The 26806-nt window shown below is 53.9% G+C and overlaps 2 protein-coding genes across 13 annotated transcripts; one reads left to right on the top strand and one right to left on the bottom strand.

Annotated features, from left to right (window-relative positions):
- Positions 1-2133: 2133 nt before the first annotated feature.
- SRRM2 (serine/arginine repetitive matrix 2) lies at positions 2134-20326 on the top strand. 12 transcript variants are annotated; one of them, XM_055339399.1, is made up of 15 exons: positions 2135-2348; positions 5530-5808; positions 6657-6764; positions 6951-7115; positions 7303-7380; positions 7975-8034; positions 8142-8174; positions 8375-8425; positions 8599-8691; positions 9348-9543; positions 10528-17219; positions 17963-18247; positions 19350-19463; positions 19585-19695; positions 19784-20326. In XM_055339399.1, exons 2-15 carry the CDS (start codon positions 5567-5569, stop codon positions 19791-19793), a joined length of 8238 nt encoding a protein of 2745 aa, XP_055195374.1. In that variant the 5' UTR covers positions 2135-2348; positions 5530-5566; the 3' UTR covers positions 19794-20326. The 12 variants fall into 12 exon arrangements, with proteins under 12 accessions (XP_055195381.1, XP_055195374.1, XP_055195373.1 ...); XM_055339398.1 differs by having other exon boundaries at positions 7972-8034; positions 19588-19695; XM_055339396.1 differs by having other exon boundaries at positions 7972-8034.
- A 463-nt stretch (positions 20327-20789) lies between these two features.
- On the bottom strand, positions 20790-25443 carry ELOB (elongin B). Its single transcript, XM_055339409.1, has 4 exons — positions 25289-25443; positions 24135-24269; positions 23057-23162; positions 20790-20954 (listed from the first exon to the last, which is right to left on the bottom strand). The coding sequence occupies exons 1-4, from the start codon at positions 25418-25420 to the stop codon at positions 20842-20844; spliced, it is 486 nt and encodes a 161-aa protein (XP_055195384.1). The 5' UTR covers positions 25421-25443; the 3' UTR covers positions 20790-20841.
- Positions 25444-26806: the final 1363 nt, after the last annotated feature.

The following is a 26806-nucleotide window of genomic DNA, read 5'->3' as shown; positions in this document are numbered from 1 at the left end:
GCATATTGAGCACATAAATAAAGGAAGCCAAGTCCCTCCGGGTCAAAGGAGTTACAAATACTGAGTGGGGAAGAGAAGGAAGCCTACAGGATTGGGTTGGAATTAGAGTCTGTAAACTCACGCTTATTCGCATCCGTCCACGTTCACGCTCTGTCCTCCAAGAAGGCCTAGAAGAAATGATGCCCCAGTAATGCTAATTGTGCTGCAAGGAAACCATGCTGACTGCCCTTCGGAAACACATCAACTCTGGAAAGTATGTACCTCTTCGTGTTATGCGCTGAGAACACAGCATCACTTCCATGGTCTCTCTTGGCCAACGTGCGTGACCCCAGTCGAAAACAGAACGAAACATAAGACAGACCCAACTTTAGGATTGTCCTACGAAAAATGGCAATGTCATGAATTACCAAGAACTAGAACTGTTCCAGATTAAAGAAGTCTGAAAAAGACGGGACAACTGAATGCCAGGTGTGCACGGTTTTGAACCTTGTCTTACTAGGAAAGATTTATTGGAACCACTAACAACGCTTCAGTAAGACCCGCAGGTTGTGGGAATCCCTGGGTGGCTCAGCGGTTTAGCACCTGCCTTTAGCCCAGGGCATGATCCTGGAGTCCCAGGATCGAGTCCCACGACGGGCATCCCTGCATGGAGCCTGCTTCTTTCTCTCTCTTTCATAAAAATAAAAAAAATAAAAAAAAAGACAGACCCGCAGATTATGTATTGTTTCAGCCAGCTTTTCCAGATTCGGAAAGCCAGACTGTGGATATGTAAGGGGTTCACCGTGTGCGGTTGTTAAGAACACCAAATCAAATGCAGACTCACATACAGGATTCAGCCTAAAATACTGGGTAAGGGCAGCCGGGGTGGCTCAGTGGTTTAGTACCGCCTTGGGCCCAGGGCGTGATCCTGGAGACTCGAGATGAGTCCCACGTCGGGCTCCCTGCATGGAGCCTGCTTCTCCCTCTGCCTGTGTCTCTGCTTCTCTGTCTCTCATGAATAAATAAATTAAATCTTAAAAAAAAAAAAAAAACCGCACAAAAACATTGGGTAAATACAAGGATCATCGCTGGGAAGAGTCTCACCGCACCCTGCACTCCAGAAACCCCAGCTCAGGTGCACAGGGTCCCCTGGGTCGCCGGGAGGGTCCCGCTCGCGGTCAGGTCCAGCCCCTGAGCCCCGGGGCAGGTTAAAGAAGAAATCTCCGAACAGCCAGCACAAGGCCAGCACAAGGCCCCGAAGGCTAAGGGCCTGCTGTTGCCTGCGGGGCGCCAGAGGTCACGACCCCGGGCACAGCCAAGGGCAAGCCCAAGGTCGGCCGAGCCTGGCAGCTGTCCGCTCTGCTTGGAGACAACGGCTGGAGAAACGGACTTTAAGTCGGTAACGGGAGACCTGCCCTCCCGTGCGGGGTGAGCAACCAAGGGTGTTTGTGACATTTCCACCGTGCCCGGCGAGCCTGTCCAGGTTCCGGAGGAGAGCGCGGCCTGGCCACCGGCCTCCTCAGCCGGAGCCACCGGTACCGGCCGGCTCAGCGCCGGGTGCAGCGGCCTGCGGGCGGTTCAGGCCTACGCAGCTGCCGCGGCCTTCGGCTCGGGCCCTGCCCTGTGCCTGACGCTGGGCTCGGAAGCTAGGGGCGTGCCCGCTGCCTGGGGGCTGCGGGGGCTTCTCTTGGGGGCTGAAGCCCGCGCTCACACGGGAGCAGCTATGTCACTGGGCTCGCACCATCAACTCCAAACATGGGGAGACAAAATGGCGGCCGTGTCCCTGGCGAAGCCACATACGGGTCCCGCGGCACGCACGACCTACAACTCCCACAGTGCTCTGCGTCGAAAGTGGGAGGGCGGGGAGCGCGCCAGCGACCCTCGATGTGGCGCTTAGGCCCTGTGCCCCGCCCCGCTCCCGGCGGAAACCCTCTGGAATACGTGGCCCGCTTCGGGCCGCTCGCCCGCCCTTCGTCGCACTGGCCGAAGGGACTTGTAGTTCCTTGGCAGTGGAGTTGACCCTCCCTCGGGCCTTAAGAAACTACAGTTCCCGGTGTGGCTTCGGCGCCTGCGCACAATGCCGCAGGGCGTACTACGGTTCCCGACGGGCCCTGCGCCGCGCGCGCGGGTGCGTGCTGACGCGCTTAGTTGGTCGTGCTGACGTGCAGTGCGGCCCAGGCGGGGTGCGAGTGGCGCAGTCGGAGCCCGCTGCGGCCCCTGAGGAAGCAAGGAGGCGTCGGTCTCGGCTGAGGCGGGCGGGCCGGCGAGGCGAGGCGAGGCAGCAGTTCCAGGCCCCGAGGGACTCGGGAGCTTAAGCAGCGGCAGCACCTTTCCCCCTCGGAGGCGGCGGGCGGAGGCGGCGGCGGCGGGTGAGAGGGTGAGGGAGCGCGCGAGCCGGGTGGGGGAGGGGCGGCGGCCCCCGGCGCGAGGCCAAAGCGCGCGGAGAACGGTCCAGGCCGCCGCGCGCACGCGCGCTCGCCGCTCCTAGCTCACGCGGACGCTCTCGCTCGCCTGCCTCCCCTCCCCCCCTCGGCTGCGTTCGTTTCCCGTCGCGCGCGGGCTTTTACTGCCCTCCCCTCCCCCATGGCAACGGCTCGCGCCGCTGACTGCTCTCGGGTTCGCGCGCGCTCGCGGCAGGGAGGTGGGGAGCGCGCGCCTCGGCTTCTCGCCTCCCCCACGCGTGCGGCCGAGGAGGCCCTCCCGCGGCTGCCCCTTCCGACATTTTGTCGGTGGGGAGGCGGCGGCGGGGGCCAGTTCCCCGATCGCTTCCCCCGAGCCCCTCCGGCCTCCGGGCCCTCCTGCGGGCCTGCGGTCCGGCGCAGAGTCGCCCAGACTCCCGGGCGCCGCGCAGCCTCCTCCCCCATGCCTCAAGGCCGAAAATAGGCCTCGGCAGCCCGGACGCTGCTGGGAGGCCCGGGACGAGGTGCCCGCGCGTCGGGCCCCGAAGCGCTAGGCAGAGAGGCGCTGCAAACCTTGCTCCCCCGACTTTTTTTTTTTTTTTAAGACGTGTTCAGCCCAGGTACGTAAAGGCAGACTGGGTCTCTCTTAATTCTTTTTTTCATTTTTCCACTCTCTAATCGTCTTCTCAAAAGTTGTGTTAAAGCCGAGGAGGCCGTTGGAGCCCTTCCTTGGGAAGGAATCGCTGGGCGCCGTTTCAGGCATTATTTGGCACCCAACTCTCGGAGGCTTCGTTTCCACTGAAACGCTTATCTAAGATGTCGTCTGGACCAGAAATTCGGAGACAGTGTTGTGTTTTAAGTGTGTGCCATTAGGTTTTCTTCTTGAACTAATATTTCAAACTTTCTGGGTTCCATAGTGTCCTCCGAGCCACCGAAATGCCCCCTCTCCGCGCTTACCTATGTCCATTTTCCTGCACGTCTACCTCCTTGTTTTTGGTGCGTTGTCTTCAGTATCTTAGTATTGAATTTCCAGGTTGCTTTCTAACGCTTTGTTAGTTTGGCATTGTGATAAATTTCCCAACAAAAGAAATTCTCTGTTGTCTTGCTTTGCAGCTTATTTTTACTCTGACTTTAGCTTGAGTAACTTGTGCTCTCCCAGTCTGTGGACCCCAGTTAAGAATGCCTGTTTTATTATAAAGTTACTTTTTTTGGTTGTTTTTCTGTGTTGATGTTCCCCTTAGGTTCTTCCTTTTAGTGTTTTGAGGACTGCCTCTGAAGCTGTGGGATTGGGGGGGGGGGGCTTGTTCTCTAAAAGTTCTACAATTCGTTGTGTTTTAATACTCTTTTCTCAGCAGCTACTGGTTTTTTCTCCTAATGGAGTGGGAGGATTTTTGTGTGAGGTGGTATGGAAGTGTGGGTGAATGGTTAAGCTGAAGAATTAATTGCATGTCAGAAGCGTTCTTTAGGAGAGGCAGAAATTAGGTGGGGTTTAGAGAAAGAGACCTAGGTTTAGAGTAGGGAGGATTGGGATTTGAGAAAATGAAGTGAGGATTGGAAGGTAGAGAAAGTGATTAGATTTTTCAATTTTTTGTGCATATTTACTTGCCTTTCCTAGATTTAGCTTTGTATCTCCTTTAACTTTAGTAAGACCTTTTTTTTTTCAAGTTTTTTTTTTTTTTTTTTTTCCCCCAAGCTTTCTTGAGTCTGCTAATGGGATTGGACAGGGATCCAGCCTTTAGAGTTTGGGGTTAGAGGTACAAGCAGTTCTGGAATTCGGCAATTTTTCTTCCATTCACTGTCTCCCCATACTTATGTTTTTGTTTGTTTTAGTATATTTTTCCAGGTGTTTGTATACTTCTTAAAAAATTTTTAGAATTTTAAAAATAAGTTTTTTATCCATTTTTATCTCTTTAACTAATTTTACTTATTTTTTGGGTTTTATTCTTGGGGTAATTTTCCCTCATTTATGCTCTGCGAAGCTGTCTTCGACAGGGTAAGATGAGGGAAGAAATAAAGTATACATAGTAGGGAAAATAAATAGAGTATGCGTAACTAAGCGATCTAACCAGAAGAATGGGGGTTTGAGGGTTCTTTGGAACAGGTTGAGAAAATAGGACTTGGTAGGCGGCATGGAGATAACATGAAAGGGATAAGACAGGGCTGGAGGAGAAACTCTAGGAAGTGAGATACAGAGGATTGCCAGGGAAAGCTGACAGTTTGAGGTTAGTGAAGATGGGTATAAAGTGAGGGGGCTTCTGAATAAGTTGAGGAGAAGGGATGTAGAGAGTACAGGGTAGTTGGAGCAGAGGAGGCTGATTTGATGTGTTCAGAGCATTGAGTTGAAAACAGATGATGTGTAAAAGCTAACGAGACTTGGGTGAGCTGCAGATCATGTAAGAAATCCTATTGGGAAGGAAATTAAAGGAATACGTTATTAGGTGGGGTAGGTAATAGGAGCTTATAATATTTGGAATCAAGGAAATGGTCTCTTTTGGGAGGTAAAGAAGAAGAGGATTCTGTATTCAGGATTCATGTGTTTATGATAGACGTGCTGGCTTTTATTCTTGAGTGTGAGGCTGCACAGGACACTTCGTTTATGTCGGAACCAATTAGTCCACAGTTCAAATATGTAGGTTTTGTTTTTGTATCGGGTAGTCTGAAGTTTTCAGGTCGTTTTTAGAAGAACCTTTGAACTTGGACTGTGGGCCTTTAGGTGACACAGATCCATGGTGGTGGTTGTGCCGTGTTGGGAGATCCTAGTCAGTTAACAGATGTTTGGAATTAGATTGGTTGGTGGACATGTCACTTGTGCTTATTGGGGCCAAAGGAGAATAAAGAGGTAGTGTGGAGAAATTTGGGAGAAATAGGTTTCTTGTTTTTTTGTTTTAGGGTGGAAAAGAACATTTAGGTGAAAACAAATGGAAATAGTTCTTGCATTTTGGGGGGAAAGGGCTGTAAGCGTAGATGTCATTCAATGGAAAGTATAGGAAAGGTAAGGAAGGGTTTTTGTTAGGAGACCAGGAGGATTATGCAGCTAAAGGAGGTGTAATGTGGAGATTCATGTTGAAATAGGGATGAAGGAGAACAGGGATTTGGGTGGTGGTTAGTTTGGGGTCAGGGCCCTGACCCGTGTTTCCCCGCTCCCCTTCAGGAGCGGTGGTGCCCCCCCTCCCCCCGGGCACGGGGCCATGTACAACGGGATCGGGCTGCCGACGCCCCGGGGCAGCGGCACCAACGGCTACGTCCAGCGCAACCTGTCCCTGGTGCGGGGCCGCCGGGGTGAGCGGCCTGACTACAAGGGAGAGGAGGAACTGCGGCGCCTGGAGGCTGCCCTGGTGAAGCGGCCTAATCCTGACATCCTGGACCACGAGCGCAAGCGGCGCGTGGAGCTGCGATGCCTCGAGCTGGAGGAGATGATGGAAGAGCAGGGGTGAGGGGAGGGCTGGGGGAGAGCCAAGCACTGAGTGCAGAGCTGGGGGAATTAGGTGGGATGTAGAGCGCTTAGGGCTGGTTGAAGAGACTTGGAGAGGAGTTGTAGGAGGGGAGGAGGTTAAGGAGCTAGCAAGTGGAAAGGAGTTAAGGGACAGCTCAAAGTGGGAGATGAGGTAACTGCGACAAGAGGAAGCCTGAGGGAGTCTGAATTATTTAGGTGAAGGTACTTGGGGAAAGGGGGGAGCCATTGAGAAACAAAAATGTGCTTTAAGGGGAGAGGTGGGAAAGCAGGTGTCAGGCAAGAGAAGAGCTAAGGTATAAGCTGACAGGTGTTGCCATTGGTAGAGAAGAGGAAAGTAAATGGATATAAAGGATTGAGGCCTTGGAAAATATCGAAGGCAGGAAAAGAAGAACTGGAATAATACCTGGATAAGGGGATGATGGGTAGGGAAGTGAAATTTTGGAGCACAATCAGGCAGAAAACCTTTTAGAGCAGTGGTTTTCAAACTTCAGCAGTGGCACCCTTCTTATACAGAGTACCTTACCTTGGAATCTCAGGAAATAGCCTGTTGAAGTTGGGGAGGAACACCTGGAATTCTGCTTAACTTTACTCTTTTGGCCCCTCGAGTGTAGCATGTTTAAAATCCACTGTTCTAGAGGCTTCAGTAAGCAGAGAGAAGAAAGATAATAGCAAGATTTAAGAGAAAGGCCTTTTGGGTAACAGTGAGTGAAGTTTTATGTGTGCATGGAAAGGAAAGGGATCCTCCTGGGAATGAGGAAACTATAAACTTGGGACTGGGGAAAGTGCCTAGTCAAGCTTTAACCTTGAAGGGATTTGTTCTTTAGGTACGAGGAACAGCAAATTCAGGAAAAAGTGGCTACTTTTCGACTCATGTTGCTGGAGAAGGATGTGAACCCTGGGGGCAAGGAAGAGACCCCAGGACAGAGGCCAGCGTGAGTGTTTTAATTGTCACTTGTTTCCTCAGAACCCTAAATAGCTGCTTCTGTTGTCGTCTTTTACCTTGTACTCTCTGCCTGCTCTCATGTTCTTTTCCCAGTCTCATTTGGCTGCCTACAGTTATGTGATTATGACTCTGTTCTTTGCTAACTCTTTCTGAGCTTTGCCTTTTTTCCCCTTAGGGTAACTGAGACTCACCAGTTGGCAGAACTGAATGAGAAGAAAAATGAGCGACTCCGTGCTGCCTTTGGCATCAGTGATTCGTATGTGGATGGCAGCTCTTTTGATCCTCAGCGTCGTGCTCGAGAAGCTAAACAACCAGCTCCAGAACCTCCCAAACCTTATAGGTACTCCAAGCCAAGGAACCCACATCAGCTGCTTTTCTTGATTCTAAGCTTTGTTTTTTGTTTCTGTGGGGGTTTCTTTGTTGGGTTTTGGTTTTGTTTTTTTAATCAAGCTGTTCAGATTTTGTTGTTTTGAAGCTAAAATGTCTAAGATCTGTCTTAGTCTTTACTACTCTTTATATTTCTCCAGCCTTGTTCGGGAATCCAGCAGTTCTCGCTCACCAACCCCAAAGCAAAAGAAGAAAAAAAAGAAGAAAGATAGAGGACGGTAAGTTAGTTGGAAAGTTACTCAATAGCTATTGAACAAATTCTATTTTTCTTTCTGGAAATAAGGAGTTCTTGCTTTTAGGAAGGAGGTAAGAATTGTCAGATAAGGAAGAGGGAGTTACTATTCTTTATTTATTTTTAAGATTTTATTTATTCATGAGAGAGACACAGAGACACAGGCAGAGGGAGAAGCGGGCTCCCTGCAAGGAGCCTAATGTGGGACTCTATCCCGGACCCCGGGATCATGCCCTGAGCCAAAGGCTGAGCCAACCAGGCGTCCTGGGAGTTACCATTCAGATTTCAGTTGGAGGAAGAATATGTATGTTTCTTGAGTGGGAAAGGGTTCATTCTGCAGTTTTGGCAACTGAGAACTAGCTAGCAATATCTTAAATTGGATTTTCTTTTTCATTTTGAGATTTATTGCTTCATAGCAGAGGAACTTAAACTTCTTGGAGAGTAAATAAGTTCTGGGCTTAGGTGTAAGACCATGGTGCTGTTAGTTTTTCTTTATTATTATTTAGAAGCCTTTGTGGGGATGGATTGTAAGTCATGGAAGGAGCAAAGCAGGATGACTTTTTGAACCCATGTTTAGCAGGTCAGAGAGCAGCTCTCCTCGACGAGAAAGGAAGAAGAGCTCTAAGAAGAAGAAGCACAGGTATGAGATGGGAGTATGTGGGGTGATTGGAGAGGCTTGATTGTTCCAGGCATAGGTATTGGTTCATGTTCTTTTTTTTCTCCCCCTCCCCTCCTCCATCCCAACAGGTCAGAGTCTGAATCCAAAAAACGAAAGCATAGGTAAGAGCTTTTTGGGGCATAAGGGGCATAGTGGCACATGGAAAGGTGAGCCAGTTTGGCCTTACCTGTTCTCTAGAGAGCTTCTTGCAGTATAGCTCAATTCCTCGATCTTGGACTGTTAATAATTTGATTCTTTTCATTTCATTCTTGGTTTTATTAATTTTTAAAATGATTATTTTTAATAATCTTTTATTTGGCAGGTCTCCCACTCCAAAGAGCAAACGTAAATCTAAGGACAAGAAGCGGAAGCGGTAAGTGAATTTGTGTGGATTTAAGGGTAATTTGCTTAGGAAGTAGGTGAAGGCTACAGAGTGGGGGATGAGGAGATTTAGTTATGTTCTTGACTAATGGTAAAGGGTTGAGAGATGGATGAGGAGAATTCAGTACAAGTGAGACAGCCCTCTGAGTTGTGGCTTTTCTTCAGGTCTCGAAGTACAACACCAGCCCCCAAGAGCCGCCGGGCCCACCGTTCAACGTCTGCTGACTCTGCTTCCTCTTCTGATACTTCTCGCAGTCGGTAAGGGGTGGTCCAGGAGGAAGGGAGGGAGAGGGACTTGTGGGTTAATCAATTTAATATTTATTGAGCGCCCACGGTGTGCTAGGCGCTGCACAGACCATTCGGAAGACACGGTCCCTGCCCTCTAGGAGCTGACAGGCTAAAGCAACAGGATGGACAGACATATACATTTCCCCTTCTCTTTTTTTTTTTTGTTTTTGTTTTTGTTTATTTTGTTATTTTTTTTGTTTTGTTCTGATGTATATGGACTGCCAGAATAGGGGGGGTGGTGGTTTGTTCGTGGTGTCTGGGGGAGGAAGGAATCCTTACCCTGGCTTCCTTAATCGGGGAAGGCTTCCTGAAGGAGGTGGGCTCAGAGGTGAGTTGTGAATGAAGTGGGTAGGGAATGGGCAGGGTGGAGGGTTTGGGGAGGTTGGGGGAGGTGAATAAAGGGGTAGAGGGAGAACATTTCTGGGAACTGTGTTGGGAAGAAAATGACCAAAGTGAATTGGACTTGAATTTCCATATGAGTGGAGTTGAGTCTTGTGTGTAACAGAAGGCTTTTTGGAAGAGGGTTTGTACAGTCAGTAAAGGTGGTTGGGAGTTGGGGAGGGGGTTCTCTGTTCTTCCCTGAGCTGATTTCCTTCCTCTTCCCTGCCCTCAATTACCTTCCTCAGGTCTCGAAGTACGGCAGCAAAAACCCATACAACTGCCTTGACTGGGCGAAGTCCTTCCCCCGTTTCAGGGCGTCGAGGGGAGGGAGATGCGCCTTCTAAAGAACCAGGTACCACCAACACAGGGCAGCCTAGCAGCCCAGAGCCCTCTACAAAGCAGCCTAGCAGTCCTCGTGAAAGCAAAGATAAAGAGAAGGAGGTACGTTTCTGAGTTAATGGATGTTTATTGGGTTGCAGGGTTAGGATGGATGTTTAAAGAGAAGGAAAGAAGTGAATTTGGTTCTTTTTGATCAAGTTCTCTTTTGTATTTACAAATTCTTCAGAATTCTGGTTTTCAGACTGTGCTGGCTATTAGTAGGTTTTATGTCATTGTCCTTTAATCTGTTTATATACAGTCTGGGGTAAAAGTTTATTTTTTCTAAATTATGTTTAGCTTTACTATCTGTGATACCTAGGCTTTTTTATTTCCTTAAACGCTCGTTTCCAATCCACTGGGTTGCTGCCTGCAATTTGAACACGCTACTATATCTGTGTTTTAAGTATGTGTCGTTTTATGGGTATTCTGATTGAGCCTTATTCACAATGTTTTCTTCATAAATTCCATAAATAGTTTTTTGCTAAATTCTTAGCTTTTTTTGTTTTTTTCATGTCATCAAGTTTTCTAACTACAGGATGGATCACTTCAAAAATTTAATGTTTTTTTTTTTTTTATATTTAAAGCTCTTATAACTACACCAACAGTAGTCTTATTTACATAAGTCATGTCCTCGAACCTTTGCCTTTGTTTTTTATTTCAATATTCTTTTTCAAGGGTGAAATTAGATGCCTCCCATTTTAGGAAATTGCTTTGTTTCTCAATTGAATAAAAGTGCCCTTTTTTTATGTTGCCATGGCAGTTTGTTACGGTTGTTAGAAAATGTCATATGTTAGTTGTTTACATTGTGTTTTTTCTAGATAATAAGACTTTTAAAGTGATAGCCTGTCCATATTTTCATGTTTTCCCCACTGTCTTTTTATACGGTCTTTCATTAATGAATGACTGCCTGTGGTGAGAAAAAGGACCAGTTGGTGTGATGGGGTGTGTAAGAGGAAAAATTTCATTGGAAAGGGTGTTTGGGGTCTTTTAGGTAATACGAAGTTCTGGTGCTTATGTTCCTATCCATACTTTCTTTTCCACTCTTAGAAATCTGGAATTCGACCTAGCCCCTCTCCGGAAAGGAGCAGCACAGGCCCAGAACCACCTGCTCCCACTCCGCTCCTTGCTGAGCAACATGGCGGCTCCCCACAACCCCTTGCAACAGCCACCTTAAGTCAGGAGCCAGTGAACCCCCCATCTGAGGGTTCCCCAACCAGGGGCCGTTCACTACCTAAGTCTCCTGAGAAACCTCCCCAGTCTTCTTCGGAGAGCTGCCCACCATCCCCTCAACCTACCAAAGTTTCTCGACATGCCAGCTCTTCCCCTGAAAGTCCTAAACCTGCACCGGCTCCTGGGTCCCGCCGAGAGATTTCTTCTTCTCCCGCATCCAAGAGTCGCTCACATGGCCGGGGAAAGCGGGATAAGTCACATTCTCATACCCCTTCTCGAAGAGTGGGGAGGTCCCGTAGCCCTACTACTACCAAGAGGGGGCGATCTCGGTCTCGAACCCCTACCAAGAGGGGTCATTCTCGGTCCCGGTCCCCTCAGTGGCGTAGGTCCCGGTCTGCACAGAGGTGGGGACGTTCCAGAAGTCCCCAGCGACGTGGCCGCTCTAGGTCTCCTCAGAGACCAGGCTGGTCTAGAAGCAGAAATACCCAGAGAAGAGGCAGGTCTAGATCAGCAAGGCGAGGCAGGTCACACTCTAGATCCCCAGCCACTAGGGGCAGATCACGTTCTAGAACGCCAGCCCGCCGGGCCAGGTCACGCTCTAGAACACCTGCCAGGCGGAGGTCACGATCCAGAACACCTGCCAGACGTAGGTCTCGCTCTAGAACACCAGCCCGGCGGGGTAGGTCTCGCTCTAGAACACCTGCTAGGCGCAGATCTAGGACCCGGTCGCCAGTACGACGGAGGTCTCGTAGTAGATCACCAGCCAGGAGAAGTGGCAGGTCACGCTCTAGAACCCCTGCCAGACGGGGTCGGTCACGCTCTAGAACCCCAGCCAGAAGAGGGAGATCTCGGTCTAGAACACCTGCAAGACGAGGACGATCTCGGTCTAGGACGCCCGCAAGACGAGGACGATCTCGGTCTAGGACACCTGCAAGACGAAGATCACGTAGTAGAAGTGTAGTTAGACGAGGAAGATCTCACTCTAGAACACCACAAAGAAGAGGTAGATCTGGTTCATCAGAACGGAAGAACAAATCCAGGACGTCACAGAGAAGGAGCAGGTCCAACTCAAGCCCAGAAATGAAAAAGTCTCGTATTTCTTCAAGGCGGAGCAGGTCTCTTTCTTCACCACGGTCCAAAGCAAAATCTCGCTTGTCTTTGAGGCGAAGCCTTTCAGGATCATCTCCATGTCCTAAACAAAAGTCTAGGACACCACCAAGGCGCAGTCGCTCTGGATCATCCCAACCAAAAGCTAAGTCCAGAACACCACCAAGGCGAAGTCGGTCTGATTCTTCACCTTCTAATCAAAAATCTAAGACACCATCAAGACAGGGTTGTTCCAGTTCATCTCCTCAACCTAAAGTGAAGTCTGGAACACCACCAAGGCAAGGGTCTGTAACAAGTCCCCAGGCAAATGAACAATCTGCAACACCACAAATACAGAGTCGTTCAGAATCATCACCTGACCCTGAGGTGAAATCTGCAACCCCTTCAAGACATAGCTGCTCTGGGTCCTCTCCTCCTAGAGTAAAATCTAGCACACCTCCGAGACGGAGCCGATCTGGGTCATCCTCTCCACAACCCAAAGTCAAGGCAATAACATCACCAGTCCAAAGCCATTCTGGCTCCTCTTCTCCTAGTCCTAGTAGGGTGACATCTAAAACACCGCCAAGGCAAAGCAGATCAGAGTCTCCTTCCTTCAAGATGGAATCTAGATTGTTGCAAAGACAGAGCCGTTCTAGGTCCTCCTCACCAGATACCAAAGTGAAACCTGGAACACCACCAAGACAAAGTCACTCAGGGTCTACTTCGCCATGCCCTAAAGTAAAGCCCCAAACTCCATCAGGGCACAGTCTTAGTGAATCGAAATCACCATGTTCCCAAGAGAAGTCTAAAGACTCACCAGCACAAAGTTCAGGATCCTTCTCTCTCTGTCCGGGAATAAAGTCTAGCACACCACCAGGAGAGCTGTATTTTGCAGCCTCCTCTTTGCAACAGAAAGGACAATCTCAAACTTCACCAGATCCTAGATCTGATACTTCAAGTCCAGAAATGAAACAGAGTAATTCTGAGTCTCCATCTCTGCAGAGCAAATCTCAGACACCTCTTATGGGTGGCCGGTCCAGGTCCTCCTCTCCAGTCACTGAGCTGGCACCCAAATCTCCAGCAAGACCAGAAAGAAGCGAATTGTCAAGTCCTAGGCTAAAATCTGGACTGTCTCCTGAGCAAAGCAAGTCCCAATCTGACTCTTCCCCATATCCTGCAATGGACTCTAAATCTTTTCTGGGGCAGAGTAGATTGGAGCCTTCTGAATTGAAAGAGAAATCAGTCTTACTCCTTCAGGAGGATTTTACTGCATCATCTTCCATACCAAGAGACAAATTGAGTCCTCTTCCAGTGCAGGATAAGCCTGATTCCTCACCAGTACTCAGAGAAACACCTAAAACCCCGTCAAGGGAAAGAGGTGGTGTTGGATCATCTCCAGATACAAAAGACCAAAGTGTGTTAGCTAAGCCAAGCCAAGATGAGGAATTAATGGAAGTGGTAGAGAAATCTGAAGAATCCTCAAACCGGGTTCTCTCCCATTTGTCTCCGGAACTTAAAGAAGTGGCTGGAAGTAACTTTGAATCATCTCCTGAAATAGAAGAAAGACCCACTGTGTGTTTGATTGTTGACCAAAGTCAGTCACAGACTTCTTTGGAAGCAGAAGTCCCTGCAGTGGCCTCAACTTGGAGTGGGCCACATTTTTCTCCAGAACATAAAGAACTGTCTAACTCTCCTCCACGGGAGAATAGCTTTGGGTCACCTTTAGAATTTAGAAACTCAGGCCCTGTTGCAGAAATGAATACTGGATTTTCTCCTGAAGTTAAAGAAGATTTGAATGGCTCTTTTCCTAATCAGCTGGAGACAGATCCGTATATAGATCTGAAAGAACAATCAACAAGGTCCTCTAGACGCAGCAGTTCAGAGTTATCCCCAGATGCAGTAGAAAAAGCTGGAATGTCTTCAAATCAGAGTGTTTCTTCACCAGTACTTGATGCAGTACCCAGAACACCATCAAGGGAAAGAAGTAGCTCTGCATCTCCTGAGCTGAAAGATGGTTTACCCAGAACCCCTTCAAGGAGAAGTAGGTCTGGGTCTTCTCCAGGACTTAGAGATGGGTCTGGGACTCCCTCAAGACACAGCTTATCTGGGTCCTCTCCTGGAATGAAAGATACACCTAGAACACCATCCAGGGGGAGAAGTGAATGTGATTCTTCTCCAGAACCAAAAGCTTTGCCTCAGACTCCTAGACCAAGAAGTCGTTCACCATCATCCCCGGAGCTCAACAACAAGGGTCTTACCCCCCAGAGAGAAAGAAGTGGGTCAGAATCTTCAGTTGAACAGAAGACTGTGGCTAGGACTCCTCTTGGGCAGAGAAGTCGATCTGGATCTTCTCAAGAACTTGATGGGAAACCGAGTGCATCCCCTCAAGAGAGAAGTGAGTCAGACTCTTCTCCAGATTCTAAAGCTAAGACACGAGTATCGCTTAGAGAAAGGAGTCGCTCTGGATCATCTCCAGAGGTCGAGAGCAAATCTCGACCTTCTCCTCGGCGCAGTAGATCTGGCTCATCTCCTGAAGTTAAAGATAAGCCAAGAGCAGCACCCAGGGCACAGAGTGGTTCTGATTCCTCTCCTGAACCCAAGGCTCCTGCCCTTCGAGCTCTTCCCAGACGAAGCAGATCGGGGTCATCAAGTAAAGGCAGAGGCCCTTCTCCTGAAGGAAGCAGCAGTTCAGAGTCCTCTCCAGAACACCCACCCAAAACTAGAACTGCTAGAAGAAGCTCTAGGTCATCACCAGAGCCCAAGACCAAATCCCGTACTCCTCCTCGCCGTCGCAGTTCTCGATCATCTCCTGAGCTGACTAGGAAGGCCAGACTCTCTCGTAGAAGCCGCTCTGCATCATCCTCACCAGAGACCCGTTCTAGAACTCCACCAAGACGCAGAAGAAGTCCTTCAGTGTCTTCTCCAGAGCCAGCTGAAAAGTCCAGATCCTCACGCCGTCGGCGCTCAGCTTCATCCCCACGTGCTAAGACAACTTCAAGGAGGGGCCGTTCTCCTTCACCAAAGCCTCGCGGGCTCCAGAGGTCCCGTTCCCGCTCAAGGAGGGAGAAAACCAGAACGACTCGACGTCGAGATAGGTCTGGATCTTCTCAGTCAACCTCTCGGAGAAGACAGCGGAGCCGGTCAAGGTCTCGGGTCACTCGGCGGCGGAGGGGAGGCTCTGGTTACCATTCGAGGTCTCCTGCCCGGCAGGAGAGTTCCCGAACTTCTTCCCGACGCCGAAGAGGTCGTTCTCGGACACCCCCAACCAGTCGGAAGCGGTCCCGCTCACGCACCTCACCAGCCCCGTGGAAACGGTCAAGGTCTCGGGCCTCTCCCGCCACTCACAGGCGATCCCGGTCCAGAACACCGCTGGTTAGCCGCCGTAGGTCGAGGTCTCGAACTTCACCAGTCAGTCGGAGACGATCAAGGTCCAGGACATCAGTAACTCGACGAAGATCTCGATCCAGAGCATCCCCAGTAAGTCGAAGGCGATCCAGGTCTAGAACACCACCAGTAACCCGCCGTCGTTCAAGGTCCAGAACACCAACACGCCGCCGCTCCCGTTCTAGAACTCCGCCAGTGACCCGAAGAAGGTCTAGATCTAGGACTCCACCAGTAACCAGGAGGAGATCTCGAAGCAGAACTTCTATCACTCGCAGAAGATCAAGATCCAGGACATCTCCAGTCACCCGTAGGAGATCTCGATCTCGCACATCTCCAGTAACTCGAAGGAGGTCCCGCTCTCGAACCTCTCCAGTCACACGCCGCCGATCACGGTCCCGAACACCTCCAGCTATTCGGCGCCGCTCCAGGTCTCGGACCCCACTGTTGCCACGCAAACGGTCTCGAAGTCGCTCTCCACTTGCTATCCGCCGCCGTTCTAGATCCCGTACTCCGCGAACAACTCGGGGCAAGCGGTCCTTAACAAGATCTCCTCCTGCCATCCGAAGGCGTTCTGCATCTGGAAGCAGTTCCGATCGCTCACGGTCTGCTAGTCCTCCAGCAACAAGGAATCATTCTGGTTCTCGGACACCTCCAGTAGCACTCAATAGCTCTAGAATGAGCTGCTTCAGTCGTCCTAGCATGTCACCAACACCTCTGGACCGCTGTAGATCACCTGGAATGCTCGAACCCCTTGGCAGTTCTAGAACACCCATGTCTGTCCTGCAGCAAGCTGGTGGCTCCATGATGGATGGTCCAGGTCCCCGAATTCCTGATCACCCAAGAACATCTGTGCCAGAAAATCATGCACAGTCAAGAATTGCACTTGCCCTGACAGCCATCAGTCTTGGCACTGCACGGCCACCTCCATCCATGTCTGCTGCTGGCCTTGCTGCAAGAATGTCCCAAGTTCCAGCTCCAGTGCCTCTCATGAGTCTCAGAACGGCCCCAGCTGCCAGCCTTGCCAGCAGGATTCCTGCAGCCTCTGCAGCAGCCATGAACCTGGCCAGTGCCAGGACACCTGCCATACCAACAGCAGTGAACCTGGCTGATTCAAGAACACCAGCTGCTGCAGCAGCCATGAACTTGGCCAGCCCCAGAACAGCAGTGGCACCCTCTGCCGTGAACCTTGCTGACCCTCGCACCCCTACAGCTCCAGCTGTGAACCTAGCAGGAGCCAGAACCCCAGCTGCTCTGGCAGCTTTGAGTCTCACCGGCTCTGGCACACCCCCAACTGCTGCAAACTATCCTTCCAGCTCCAGAACACCCCAGGCTGCAGCGCCTGCAAACCTGGTGGGTCCTAGATCTGCACATGCCACAGCTCCTGTGAATATTGCCAGCTCAAGAACCCCTCCTGCCTTGGCACCTGCAAGCCTCAGCAGTGCTAGAATGGCTCCAGCCTTGTCTGGCGCAAACCTTACCAGCCCCAGGGTGCCCCTCTCTGCTTATGAGCGCGTTAGTGGTAGAACCTCACCACCGCTTCTTGACCGAGCCAGATCCAGAACCCCACCAGGAGGGCCAGGTTCCAGAACCCCACCATCTGCCCTGAGCCAGTCTAGAATGACCTCTGAGCGGGCTCCTTCTCCTGGCTCTAGAATGGTTCAGGCTTCCTCACAGTGTGTTCTTCCTCCAGCTCAGGATAGACCTAGGTCCCCTGTGCCATCTGCTTTTTCTGACCAGTCCCGAGCTTTGCTTGCCCAGACCACCCCTGCAGCAGGGTCTCAGTCCCTTTCCTCTGGGACAGTGGCCAAGACCACGTCTTCTGCTGGTGACCACAATGGCATGCTCTCTGGCCCTGCCCCTGGCATGTCCCATCCTGAGGGTGGGGAACCACCTGTCTCCACGGGGGCCCAGCAGCCTTCTGCATTGGCCGCCCTGCAGCCGACAAAGGAGCGGCGGAGTTCCTCCTCCTCCTCCTCCTCCAGCTCCTCTTCCTCATCGTCGTCATCATCGTCCTCTTCCTCCTCCTCCTCTTCCGGTTCCAGTTCTAGCGACTCAGAGGGCTCTAGCCTTCCTACTCAACCTGAGGTAGCACTGAAGAGGTGAGGGGCTTGACTTTTAGGACTGTTTCTATGGGGCAGGTTTTGGGGATGGTTGGTGGTGGGGAGGGAGAAGCCCTGTCCAGAGGTTCTCTGCTCTTTGATGGAGGTATGGGGACCTTGACCCTTAAGCTGGGGGTAGAAGAGAATGCTGGGGTGGGGGCAACGGGGGGGAGGAATGGGTCAGATAAAAGTCTCCAAAGGTTAATTCTCTAGAGGATAATGATGAGTTTTCCGTCTCTACAGAGGACAGAACTAGAGGAAATGGACTTAATTTTACAGCAGGAGGGATGGCAGTTAGACCTCAAGAGGAACTCCCTGGGCTGGAAGGATCTTCAGAGGTCATCCCATCCCTCTCCCTGCCTCCAGGCAGGACGGCCCCTCCCCCAGCCAACCCGCACTCATAGGGGCCTCCCCAAACTGTGGCTCTCCGTGGAAGGAGACCACCCAGCTCACCTTCCACACCTGAGCCCAGGAGCCTTATTCCATCAGGGACATTCTTGAGGTTTAGCCTTGAACCCTTGTGCTGCGGGCCCCAGCCTGTTGCTTGTGTTAGCAGAGGTTGGGTCAGCTCGGGGCCACTGCTCTCCAGAGAACGCGCTCACTGGCTCTCTGAGCTCTCAGCCTCAAGAGCACCCACAGCCTTTCTGCAGCACCACTCCCCCACTGCCATTCCTCCAGGCCAAGGAAGGTAGGGTTGGGGCTGGGGCAGCTCGTCTCCTTGTGACACCTTGCCTCTCCCACAGGGTACCCAGCCCCACCCCAGCCCCAAAGGAGGCTGTTCGAGAGGGACGTCCTCAGGAGCCTACCCCAGCCAAGCGGAAGAGGCGCTCTAGTAGCTCCAGTTCCAGCTCTTCTTCTTCCTCCTCTTCCTCCTCGTCCTCTTCCTCGTCCTCCTCCTCTTCCTCCTCCTCTTCCTCCTCTTCCTCTTCTTCCTCTTCTACTTCTTCCTCCCCCTCCCCTGCTAAGCCTGGCCCTCAGGCCTTGCCCAAACCTGCAAGCCCTAAGAAGCCGCCCCCTGGCGAGCGGAGGTGAGTGCTGCCTTGCTTGAGATGGAAGGGGTGGGGTGAGACCCTGGGTGTGAGATCCCATGAGATCCCTGCTGGGAATCTCAGGTGGACTGTGGTGTCTGGTTATGTGGGAGGAGTCGGGCTCTCCTCTCCCTACCACCTTGGTTGTGTCCCGTTGTGGCGAAGGGCTGCACCATCCGAGTGGGTGCTCCAGTCAGAATTGTGGAGTAGTCCTAGGTTCCTTCCTCTCCCTGCTCCTGACATGCATCCTGTTCCCTGCTCCCAGGTCCCAGGGATTCTAGCTTTTAAATCTCCCTGTTGCTACTTGCCAGGGCTTTGGTCTGGCCACCGTCATCTTCTCCCGACTCTGTCCACAGCCTCTTCCCTGTCTCCCTGCCTCCACGCCATTCTCTTCCACACGTAGCCAGAGGGATCTTTCTAAAACGCACATCTGGTTACTTCCCTCCACTCCACAAATCCTTCCGGGACGCCCTGTGGCCTGCAGGATAAAGCCCCACCTCTGCGGGAATGGCGTGTGAGGCTCTTCACCAACTGGCCTTGCCTGCCCTGTGTTCTCCTCTCCTGCCCGCCCCCACACATGCCCTGTGCTCCAGCCACACCCAGCGCCTTGCAGTCTAAGGAGAACCCCATGCCTTTGGACATGCTGTTCCTTCTGCCTGGAATTCCCTTGTCCGCCTGGTGAACTCCTCGTTCTGCAAGACTCCGCTCAAACAGCACCTACGAGAAGACTACCCTGCCCCTTCCCTGCCCCACATCCCCTCCCCCGGGGTCCCCAGACCCACGTACATCGGTCCTTGTGGGGCTTCTTCCCATACATGGGGCCAGGTGGGCCTCCCTTGGCCTGCCTTCACCACCAGACTGAGCCCCTCCAAGGGCAGGGATTGTCTTTATCTTTGCATCCCCCGCTGCACCCCGTGCCCTGCCCCTTGGGGCACTCGGTGGATGGTGTGCGGGCGGATGGGTGAGTGAGCAGACAAAGGTGGGTCTGAGGCTGGCCCTGTGTGGTATGAGGTTTGGTGGTCAGGACCTGGGGGGTGGTCCTGAGTGCCGGCTGGCGGCTTTGGAAGTGCATGGTGCTATGGGGGCTTGCTCTGCTCCTCAGGTCCCGTAGCCCCCGGAAGCCAATAGACTCTCTCCGAGACTCTCGGTCTCTCAGCTACTCGCCTGCGGAGCGCCGCCGCCCCTCGCCCCAGCCCTCGCCACGGGACCAGCAGAGGTAGGGCCTCCTGTCTGTAAGCCCAGTCTAGCCAGCATTGCTCTGAGAAGTTCTGAGGCCCAAAGGGGCCAGTTTGATGTTGCCTTGTGTGTGATCTGATCTTTTCTCGGTGTTGTTGCAGCAGCAGTGAGCGGGGTTCCCGCAGAGGCCAGCGTGGGGACAGCCGCTCCCCAGGCCACAAGCGCAGGAGGGAGACACCCAGCCCCCGGCCTGTGCGGCACCGATCCTCCAGGTGCGTCATCCTGGCACTCAGGTGCTAGTGTCCTTGTGAGTGTGCGGGCTTGGTGGGCCACTTCCCTGACTGTCCCTTTCTGTTGCAGGTCTCCTTGAATCTTTCTGGGGGTCATTCTATCATACCCCAAGTTCCGGAGCTGCAGGGAGTGTCCCCTTTCCCCAGCAGAACTGTGGGAGGGGTCCTTGTCTGCCCCCCTTTGAACCCTGGCAGCATCTTGGGGCGGGCTCTCCCCCCCCCTTTTTTTCTTTGTTCCTGTGAAATGTTAATCTCTGTGAGTTTTTCCTGGTTCACGTTTTGGGGGGTTTGGGGTGGGTGGGAATGAGAATGGGAGTTGTGGGAGGGGAGGATACAGTTGGGGACACCCTGGTCTTGAGTTAGGGTCTGGGAGGCCATGATGCCCCCCTTTTACCCCTAAGTTCCTGGGGGGCGGTGGTTTGGAACTTGGGAACTTGTGTGAGGTGTTCCCAGAGGGAAGGGGCAGGAGTGGAAATTAGTTGGCCCCTACTGCCCCCCAGTGAGGTTGTGGCCCCTCCCCCAACTTTTCTTCACGTTTCTTAAAGGCATTTTGGTTTTTTAAAATCTGTACAGCAAGAGCAACTTTTTCTGTCAAATAAAAATGAGAAATGCAGGAATTGGGTCTATAGATTGTTTATTAGGGGTGGAGACAAGAGCTGTCCTCTGACGCGGCCCCCACCGCCCCTCGGGCCTCAGAGGATCTCAGGCTGCAGGTCCTCCAGGGATCCCAGTCTAAAGCCTACACCCTGGCTCCAGCTTGCTTTTCCTCAGCTCAGGAGCTTGGGGGGCAGTGGGAGCCTGTCTGCTGGGAGGAAGTCTCTAAAGGAACAAAGCCTCAAACCTTAATCCCCAGGCTGAGTAGAAAGCTATCTTCTGGGGCTCCAGGTTACTCCCAGTCCTCTGCCAGTGGCCTCGGGCAGGTGGGGGTGGACGGTTGGGCCCACAGAGCTTGGGGTCTCTCCTGCTGGCCTAGCAAGCAAGGGCCCAAGGAGTCTTGCAGGGGGGCAGACCCCATCCCAGGGAAAGGGTAATGCCTGAGTCAGAAGAGGGTGCGCAAAAAAGGCAGCAACCAGGCAGACACCCAAATCTCTTTTATTGGGGGGCACTGGGGGCGGGCCTAGGGCCCTCTCACTGCACCGCTTGTTCATTGGCGCTGCTTCCTGAGTCCTGCGGCTTCATCACATCTGGCAGCTCAGGTGGGCTGGAGAAGGGTTCGATGCGCAGGGCCTCGAAAGCTTCATCTGGTGGACAGGGGGGAGTGGGGAAAGCTGGAGAGAGCAGCCACCTCTAGCTTCTGGGGTCCTCTGGGCAAATTCCCACCTCTGTAGAGGGAGTCTCCTCCCACCCAGATTGCCCATCTCCAACATCCCTGCCCCTCCTCAACCTTTTGCACCTACCTGTGTGCCCATGTACTGACCCCTACCCACTTGTCTCCTCTCACCCAGAATCTCCACCATCTGTTCCATTCACACTTTTTCTCTACCACACAATTTTGAGTTCAAACCAGACTGTTCTTCCCTTACCTGAAACCTCCCGATAGCTTCCCCAACACTCTGAATAAAATTTCAAGTCTACGCATCCATACCTTGGTCTACCTGTCTCCTGCGCTCCCACAGTTTACCCATTAAGCTCTTTCCTGCCTCAGGGCCTTTGTATTTGATGGTCCTGAGAATTCCCACTGCGAGTGGCTGGTTGGGGGCAGGCTGAGTGTCAACCCCAAGTCACCTCAGAGAAGCCCTCCCCCGCCATTCTATATAGCCATTCTATATAGCCGTTGCACCGCAGCAGTGGCTCAGTCCTTTAAGCTTAAGCATCTGCTTTCTGCTCAGGTCTTGATTCCTAGCTCCCCCTGCTTAGCTGGAAGTCCGTCTCTGCCTCTCCACTCTGCTCCTCACTCTTGCTGGCAAAATTATCAAAAACACCAACTCGGTGCATTTCAATGCCTGTGCGTTGCTACAAGAGTATTTACCTACCGCTGGCCAAAATGGAGGTTTCTTTTGACCAGCTGCTTCCCCCATTACCACCAGTTCCAAATGGGCCCTTCTTGTTCCTGTCACCTCAGCACAGAGCAAATGAGCCCTGCTTCCTCACTTTTCTCCTGCACTTTTTTCCAACAGGGAGATTTTATCTCTTCCTGGTGCAGGGTTTTGAAGCAATTGGCAGAGCGGGTGTATAGCCCTCCATAGTAATGGCCAGAGATGGTAAACATCCTGCAGGGCACAAGACCCCTCACATGATTTTCCAACCTAGATGTCAACAGTGAACTGAAAGAAAGACCCCCCTGGCCCAGCTTAATAATGGCTTCATCTTCCAAGCTACAGATCTGCAATGACCACTCTCTCTTTCATCGCCTCTCATTTTTGGTTAATAGTCTAGGAAAAATGCTATTTAACACTTGATTTGACTGAGCAGCCAGTTTAGGGTGGGAAGAGTCCTGTGTTAGAACTCTATAAGGACCCCCCCCCTTACATTTTGCAACAAAAGTAACCTGTGGGAGGAGCAAACAACAGCCAGTCCAGTCCAAAATTGAAGCCTTTTTCTTATAGGAAGGACATATACGGAAAGCAGTGAACCACTCCCAGGTATCCCTTGGATTTTTAAATACTAGGGCAGGGGCTGAACATCAATTCCAGGCCTGGCAGTCCCAGCAAGTGACCTAATTTCCTCAGGCTCAGCTACTCATTCTTAAAATGGGCACAATACCAGTCTGGAATGCACAGAGATGCCGGGGGATTAAGCGATGCCTGGCAAAGACTGCTTGGTATGGTGCCCAGCTCAGGCAAGGTCCAGCCTGTCTGCATCTGAACCACAGCTCTCCCCCGTGACTGCCAGCAAGCCTCAGCGTCCATGTCTCCAAAGTGGGGACAGCAGTGCTTCCCTCTCACGCTGCGGAGTATTAAATAGGACAATGGATATAAAATACAAGGCCCAGGACTCACTAAGACCTCTTTAAAAACAAAGCTGGTATTGTGATTAGGAATACTTCAATCCCTTGTGAAATAGGCTTCAATTTTTCTTTTTTGAAGATTTTATCTATTTATTCATGAGACACACAGAGAAAGAGGCAGAGACACATGTAGAGGGAGAAGCAGGCTCCACGCAGGGAGCCCAATGTGGGACTCGATCCCGGGACTCTGGGATCACGCCCGGGCCGAAGGCAGGCGCTAAACCACCCAAACCACCCAGGCGTCCCCTAGTCCCTAGGCTTCAATTTTGACAAGCATCTCTTTTGCCCTCCCCCCCCCCCTTTGTAAGGAAACACTGTCATAAGACACTGCCCTAGAGGCTGGGAGGAACAGCAGCAGGCTCCCTGTGACCCCTTTCTTTGGCTGCCCCCGCTCACCTGCTCGGAAGGCCAGCCCTACAGTGGCTGGGGCCTGCGGCCTCGCCGTCTGACTGGTGAAGCCACACTCTCCCAGTGTCTTGCCGTCATCCAGAAGCTGGTCATCCTGAGGAGAGAGGCAGGCAGGGTGTTGGGAGAGGCCCCAGGAGGGGTGAGTCCCAAGGACTTCCCTGGTCAGCAAGTACCCTGAAAGTCAGAAGAGGGAAGATAGATGGCCCCCAGGAGGGCCGAGAACCACCCCCAGAGCATACCAAACATGACTTCCAGGGCTACGCGCATTACTTCCAAAACCAGAACCTCCCAGACTGGGGCTCCTCAATCTCCTTTCCCCACCAAACTCCAAGTGATCCTAATTTTAAGACTCAGTGACCCAGTGTGTCCAGTGGCAGACTTGCTTTAAATCCCAGCTCCGCCACCTTGGACAAAGTGGTGGGTCTCTTGGAAGGTATGGTTTTCGTTTTCTCATCTGTAAGATGGGAATTACCAGAATTTTCGCACCGTTTTGGGCAGCCAGGGGCTTTGCCGAGGGCAGCCGACCCGGAAAGCAGAGAGCACCGGGCCCAGAAGGGGCACACGCAGCGGGGAAGCCCAGAGACTGACCGCGGCCAGCTCGGTCGGGAATGACTTCCGGCGAGGATCAGGCCAGCGCACCTAGCGGGGCCCCTGCCCCTAGACCCCTGCGTCGGGCCAAGGCGACGACCGGCCTCCCCCGTGAAGACCCAGCGGCCCAAGCCGCCCTCGCCGCACGGCTGCGGCTGACCAGTGAGGGCGGGACGGGCTTGCAGAGCCCCGCAGGAGCTCGGGGGAGGGGCAGGGAAGCCCGCTGGGCTGGGCCGCTCGGCTGCCGCCCATCAGGGCTGGGGGCTCTCCCGACCGGCCCGCGGGGGCCGGGGGCCGGGGCTTCAATCCCGCGCTCGGCCGCTGCTGACCTTGGGCTGCGAGGCCGCCTCGCCCAGCCTCAGTTTCCCCAGCCGGCCGCCTCGCCTCCACGCGGGGGAGTTCCGGCCACTGTTTACACCAACGACGCGGCCGCCGCGCAGCGCCGCCGCCCCCGCCCGCCCTCCCGCCCACGCCGCACCTTGTACAGCCGCTGCTCGTCGGGCGGCCGCTTGAGGATGCCCTCGACGATGCGCTTCAGCTCGAACACAGTGCTCGACTCCTTGGCGTCCGTGAAGATGGTGGTCTTGTGGCGCCGGATCATGAGGAACACGTCCTGGGGGCGGCGGGCCGGCGTGAGCACGGAGCCCGGACCCCCCGCGCCCCCGCCGGCCGCCACCCCCCCAGCCCCGCGCGGCCCGACGCCCTCCGCCACCCCCAGCCGGCCCCGGCCCGCCGCCCCTCCCCCCGCACCCGCTCACCATCGCGGCGGCTGCCTGTCCCCCCTCGACGCGCCGGCGCGGCCGCGCTCCGCCCCGTTCCCGGCAGGCCGCGCGCCCCGCCCCAGCGTGCCTCGCGCCCGGTGGCCCCGCCCCGCGGCCGCCATTTTAAGTGATGCGCCCCCGGCTCGGCCGGACCGCGCGGCGGGCGGCCATCTTGGCGCCGTGGCGTGGTGGGCGTGGGACGGGGTCCGGCGCGGCAGGTGGCGGCGCCATGTTGGGAGTGGCAGAGCGGAAGGCCCCCGCCCCCCCACCGCGTGCCGTCAGGAGGTGTGGGCGCAGCCTCGGCGCTCCGTGGGGAACGAGGGGGGCTGACCCGGCGAGTGCTGAGTACCCCCGGGCCAGGGAGGGCTGTGTGACCGCTGTGCATCCTGGTCATCGGGGCGGCACAACTTTCGCGCCGCAGCGATCCCTTGGCTGCTGCGTGTGTCGGGGTGGAGGAGGGTCTGTTCATAATTGAGGGGCTCCCTGGCCGCCACGGGGGTGAGGTTCTGGGTCTTCCGGCCGCCCCCGTGGTTGGCCGTCCCCATCTCCACGACCAGCCGTAGCGGGGCTTGGTGACCTGTTGGGACCCCGGGAAGCGGCCGTCGGGGTCAGGGGTGGTCAGGGGAACTCGCTCGGCCCCCGGGGGGGCGGGGCCGCCGCGCGCCCGCGGTCGCAGCTCCCCTTGGGACGCAGCCAGCCCCGGGAGGGCGCGAGCCTCAGCCGGGTCCTGGCGGGGGCCCCAGGAGCCGCGGGAGGCCCCCGCCGCCGGCTCCGCCCCTCGGGGGGGCTGCATTTGACAGTTGCGAGCGGGCGGGACCCGGAGATGCCGCCGGCGGGGCCTGAGTCCAGCCGGTGGCTGACTGCGACTCACCCGAAGAAACGGAAACTGCCAGTTGCTTTGCCAGCAAAACTGGGCTTCAGGGGGGACGGCAGAGAATTGCGCGGCAGGACAAGGAAGAGACCGCAGGGAAGGGGCCATGCGGGCGGCTTTCACCCCCAGCATGTCCCCTGGAATGGAGCGGCTTCCCCGCCCTCGCGGGCGGCTAGTCCCGCGGGGCTGCGGCGGCCGGGCGGGGAGGCCGAGTGCCCCCTGCCGGCCTCCCGCCTGCACCCCGAGCGCGGTTTCCTTCTACTAATCGCGGGGGGCGAGTGGGGAGGGCAGGCTCCGCGCGCGGACCACCAGGGATCCAAATCCTGGCCCCCACCTGTCCCCCCGGGCAGCTTTCGGCAGTTAGAGTCCAGTTTCGTCTTCTTTAAGACGATAGAACAGTTGTTTGTAAAGTTTGCAGATTTTCATCAAGAATTGGTATTCGGGGGCGCCCGGGGGGCTCGCGGTTGAGCGTCTGCCTCTGGCTCAGGGCGTGACCCCGGGATCCGGACCGAGTCCCGCATCGGGCTCCCTGCGTGGAGCCTGCTTCTCCCTCTGTCTCTGCTTCTCTCTCTGTGTGTGTCTCTCATGAATAAATAAATAAATCTTAAAAAAAAATGGTGTTCAGGGGGCACCTGGGTGGCTCAGGGTGGGATCCTGGGGTCCTGGGATGGAGTTCCGCATGGGGTTCCATGCTCAGTGGGGAGTCTGCTTGTCCCTCTCTTTCCACTGTCCCCCCACCCACTTCTTTCTGCCTCTCTCTCAAATAAAATCTTAAAAAAAAAAAAATCAGTATTCAGTAGGTGTTTCTACAACTGCAACCCTACTCCTCATTTTTTACTTCTAGCCCCTGCCTCCTGGGGGGGGGGCACAGTCCTCGCCCCTCCTGTCACTCTTCCCTCCCTGGGCCTGGGCGGCCTGGCTTCCCCTGGTTCCCTAGCCCGGGGCTGACCTCCACGTCGGTGTCATGGCCTGCGAGCAGCGGCAGCGGCAGTGGCAGTGGGCGAGTAACAGCTTGGCTAGTCCTTGGCTCAGGCCCAAGATTTCCATCTTAATCTCAGCATCTTTGCTACAGAGGTTTGGAGGCCTTAGATCCTGTACTGCTGAGGAAGGAGAGCACGGGACAGGGAAACGGTGTGCCAAGGAGAGGGCAGCAGCCTAGTGGGCCTTCCTCTCCTTTTTTTAAAAGCATTGATTAACATATAATTATCATGACTGGTAGTTCTTGGGGGTGCCTCTCTTTTGTAGAGTGTTTTACAACTACTTTCATCTCCACAAGGGAAGATTTACAGCTCAGTATGGAATTTGAGTCAGCTGCCCAGCTCTGACCCGGTTCCCAGCTCTGACCGGTTCTGCCTCACCTGCTATGGGCCTTAGGGCACGCCCCCTAACCTCTCTGGGCCTGTCTGCCCATCGGTGAAATTGAAAACACCCACGAGGTGTTCTTGGAGCCGCCAAGAACGTGCTCATGCCAGGTGCGGCATTCGTGCCCAGTGGGCAGAAGGGTGAGCGCTTTAGCCA

This window comes from Nyctereutes procyonoides, unplaced genomic scaffold (assembly GCF_905146905.1).
Source record: "Nyctereutes procyonoides isolate TBG_1078 unplaced genomic scaffold, NYPRO_anot_genome, whole genome shotgun sequence".
Lineage (NCBI taxonomy): Eukaryota > Metazoa > Chordata > Mammalia > Carnivora > Canidae > Nyctereutes > Nyctereutes procyonoides.
This window is presented reverse-complemented; position numbering and strand designations above follow the sequence as displayed.

Bases quoted from the DNA above. Each gene is read 5' to 3' on its own strand.
- SRRM2 (XM_055339396.1), top strand. From the start codon at position 5,567: ATGTACAACGGGATCGGGCTGCCGACGCCCCGGGGCAGCGGCACCAAC. The intron at 6,765-6,950 runs GTGAGTGTTTTA...TTTTCCCCTTAG, and splicing joins ACCCCAGGACAGAGGCCAGC to GGTAACTGAGACTCACCAGT. The intron at 8,175-8,374 runs GTAAGAGCTTTT...TTTATTTGGCAG, and splicing joins TCCAAAAAACGAAAGCATAG to GTCTCCCACTCCAAAGAGCA.
- ELOB (XM_055339409.1), bottom strand. From the start codon at position 25,420: ATGCTGGGGGTGAAAGCCGCCCGCATGGCCCCTTCCCTGCGGTCTCTT. The intron at 24,270-25,288 runs GTGAGTCGCAGT...CGCCGCCCCCAG, and splicing joins GGCAGTTTCCGTTTCTTCGG to GACGTGTTCCTCATGATCCG. The intron at 23,163-24,134 runs GTGCGGCGTGGG...CTCTCTCCTCAG, and splicing joins ACGAGCAGCGGCTGTACAAG to GATGACCAGCTTCTGGATGA.